Source organism: Propithecus coquereli, unplaced genomic scaffold (assembly GCF_000956105.1).
Source record: "Propithecus coquereli isolate 6110/MARCELLA unplaced genomic scaffold, Pcoq_1.0 Scaffold124, whole genome shotgun sequence".
In the NCBI taxonomy this organism is placed as follows: Eukaryota; Metazoa; Chordata; class Mammalia; order Primates; family Indriidae; genus Propithecus; species Propithecus coquereli.
Genome location: NW_012136525.1, coordinates 2016007 through 2019419, shown reverse-complemented (window position 1 = coordinate 2019419; position 3413 = coordinate 2016007). Strand labels below are relative to the sequence as shown.

The window sequence follows — 3413 nt, the reverse complement described above, 5'->3', positions numbered from 1 at the left end:
TGTATGCAAGATTAAATAGGTCCAAGGAAATAAAAATGTCAATTCTTTCTTGAAATAATTGAGGAAAGAAGATACAATTTCTATGTTTTATCTCCTCCCATTATCTAGCTTTTCATACATCATTACAAATATGTATTTTGCTACTTAATGAGAAATTTGATTCACATTGAATATATTAGTCTTGGGAGAGTTATAAGTTTATTTTCCTATAAATAATATGTGAGTCATAATGATAATAATAATCGTACCCATATTTATTGAGAACTTCCTGATCACCTGGCACATTTTAGGTACTTTCCCTATACTATTTTATTTAATGCTCTTACCCTATCCACAGTACAAGAAATCTGCAGCTTAGAGATTGATTTATACAGGGTCACACAATTATCAAACGACAGATTCTAAACTGTAAACTATATTTTTTTGGTCAAAAATCCCTGTGACTATAGGGCTGAGGATAAGATCAATAGACTTAACTACCCATTTTCCCATGGGTGAACATACACATCTATTTTCATTGTTTGGACTGTTTTCCAACTTCACTTTGGCATCTGTATCTTCACGGCCCTTCCTTACTCTGCCAGAGGCATACAATTCTAGAAATTCCAGAGTTTGAATAGCAACTTTTCTTAAAGTCAGAGACATTATATCAAGTCAGAAGTACACTATTATGAATTCACTTTATTGTAAAAAAAAAATTTTTGTTGAGACAGGATCTCACTTTATCGCCCACGTTACAATGCAGTGGTGTGGACATAGGTCACTGCAACCTCAAACTCTTGGACTAAAACTCTTCCTGCCTCAGTCTCCTGTGTAGCTGGGACTACAGGTGCAAGCCACCACACCTGGCTAATTTTTTAAAATTTTTTTGTAGAGATAGGGTCTCATTATGTTGCTCAGGCTGGTCTTGAACTCCTGGCCTCAAGTGGTCCTCCTGCCTTGGCCCTCCAAAGTGCTAGGATTATGGGTGCGAGCCACCACACCCAACCTATTGCAAGAAAATGTATGTTAAATCAAAATGGTTAAAATTCTCTCTCTCTTCCCTTCTCCTTCTCCCTCTTCTCTCACCCTCCCTCATCTTCTCAGATCTCCATATTCTCTCCCCCAACATTTTTTCTCCCTCTCTTTTCTTTCCATTTATGTAGAGAAAAATCTTAGAAAATGATGGGTTGATTAAATATACCACGGGCAATTCTCTTTTGCAGGGTGGAAGTGGTTGGTACTCACATAAAACTTGCAAGCAGACTAGTGTGGAAAGAAAGAAAAGGATTAAAAGATGTTCTGAATATATTTTCTTTTCCAAATATCCTATGAGGACAGAATCAAGCCTGTGGCTAAGGGGGAGCTATTGTAACTAATAAACCTCACTGTCTACATGTGTTTTTTTTATGTGCATAGTTTCCTTTTACATACTCTAGACTTAAGTAAAACTCTCCTTAAAAACTATGATCTGATCTCGAACTTTACAGAAAAGAAGATGATGAAGACATCTTGTGGAAGGCTAGTAGAGTAGGGTCAGTAATAATTTACTAAAGAAGCCTCTTCTGTCAAGACAAAAGTGACTCTCAGAGGAAAATAGGAGTCTACCCCTAGAGATTATTCTTTCATAAGGATCTTAGAAGGTGTAGGTTTAATTTCATTAAAAGAGTTAACAGGTTTTTTACACATCTTTGAACATATAATACTAATATGAGATAAATATGAAGCAATATTTTAATCCCTGACCACAAAAAACTATAAATAAACAGCAGAGGGGTAACTTGCTTATAGTTGAGAGTCTAAAGCTGGAAAACAAATGGCTACAGCCAAAAATTATTCTAGTGTAAGGCATAGAATAATTAGCAAATTTTTAGGTAAGTACTGTTTAAAAATAGTTTATTTTAGTGAAAGGAAGTTCTGAAATGAACTCAATCATAACATTATATAAAATATAGTTCTGTCTATGAATATACCAACTAATAAGTTTAAAATTATAGTGAATATTAATAGAAACCATACACCTATGTAGACCAATAGCAATCTTGACTAGATTGGATAGTTTGTTGTACAATCAGAATTATGTAAAATGGTGTCAGAAGGTATAAACCTCATTTCCAAGAAGGGAGGTTTACAATGTAATATCCCAGAAGATATGCAAACATATTCTTTAAAGAAAAATTAAAAATGTCATTTGGTTGTAACTTCAGAGCTTGGTCCTATTTCTCCAAAAGAGGTATTTTATCTGATGTAATCATGTGGATGTAGCTCTTACCTGAGCAGATCACAGACACATCCTTCTGATGATTACAAATATGATTTACCCATTCGCGTCTGCAGTCCCAAAGAAAAGATTCATTACCAGAGCAGGAGAAAACATTACGCCATAGACTACCAGACCCTGATTCCAAATGAGGCAAGCCAGCGAAACGAAGCGCAGTTCCACATCCCAACTGCTTGCACACTACATCAGAAGCAGCATTGTTCCAGTTATTGTGGCATATGGTCCCCCACTTTCCTTGAACTTTCAACTCTACTCTCCCAACACAGCGGTTGCTTCCATCCACAAGCCGTAGTTCAAGGTCAGTACCATCTGAAACAGAGATATAACCAAAAGCCCTCATAAAGTTTTGATCACCAACTTCAGACTCCGGATCTTGCCCCCCAAATAAACATAGATGTATAATAAACTGAGATTCAGTGAATATCTAATTCTGCTTTTTAAAGTTCTTGCACAAGTACACGTTTAATGTGGTAGAATCTTTTCCCAGGAAGGATCGTAGTATGATGTTGGCAGTCCATCAGAATATCTGTTATTTGAGGAATTAAGCACAATAGAGAATAGAAACACTCTTTCTGATTGTGACTTAAGAGTATATCAATCAGGGTTCAGGAATGCATGCAAATTTGTTGTCAAAACATGAAACTTTCCTGACTCTGAGCCTAGCCAGAACATGTATTAGAACTTACTGCTTAATTCCATAGGATATTTCTTCTTGACTCAAAGGAATCATGGCTTAAATGTCAAAATGTGACTCAGGGTCGGGCCTGGTTAGTACTTGGATGTTATGTTTAAGTAGTAGCACTGGGATAAGATAGCATCATCATCATCACCTTCATCATTTACTCCCACTTCAATATTGTGATTTTTATTTCTTTGAACAAACATTTAATTCTAACTTCTTGCAATATAACTTCTAACAATGCATCCTGAATTTGAATTTACTCTGGGAGGATACCAATGAACAATAAAACTTCTAAAGGTGAAAGTGTGACCAGCAGCAAATTGTGAGCTTGTTATTTTATTAAAATATTCTGTTGACTTTAATCCAAATTTGCAGATTTTCTTATTTCTTTACACCACCTAGAAAATTTGACCACTACATTTTATATATGTATATTGTGTGTATGTACACACACACACACACACACACACA

At 35.5% G+C, this 3413-nt stretch overlaps 1 protein-coding gene across 1 annotated transcript in view; it reads right to left on the bottom strand.

Annotated features, from left to right (window-relative positions):
- Window positions 1–3413, bottom strand: part of LOC105805021 (scavenger receptor cysteine-rich type 1 protein M160-like) — a 130440-nt gene that overhangs the window by 84241 nt on the left and 42786 nt on the right. The window contains exon 5 of the mRNA XM_012637801.1: window positions 2252–2569. Within this exon, the coding sequence (XP_012493255.1) occupies window positions 2252–2569 (318 nt within the window). The remainder of the gene's footprint in view (window positions 1–2251; window positions 2570–3413) is intronic.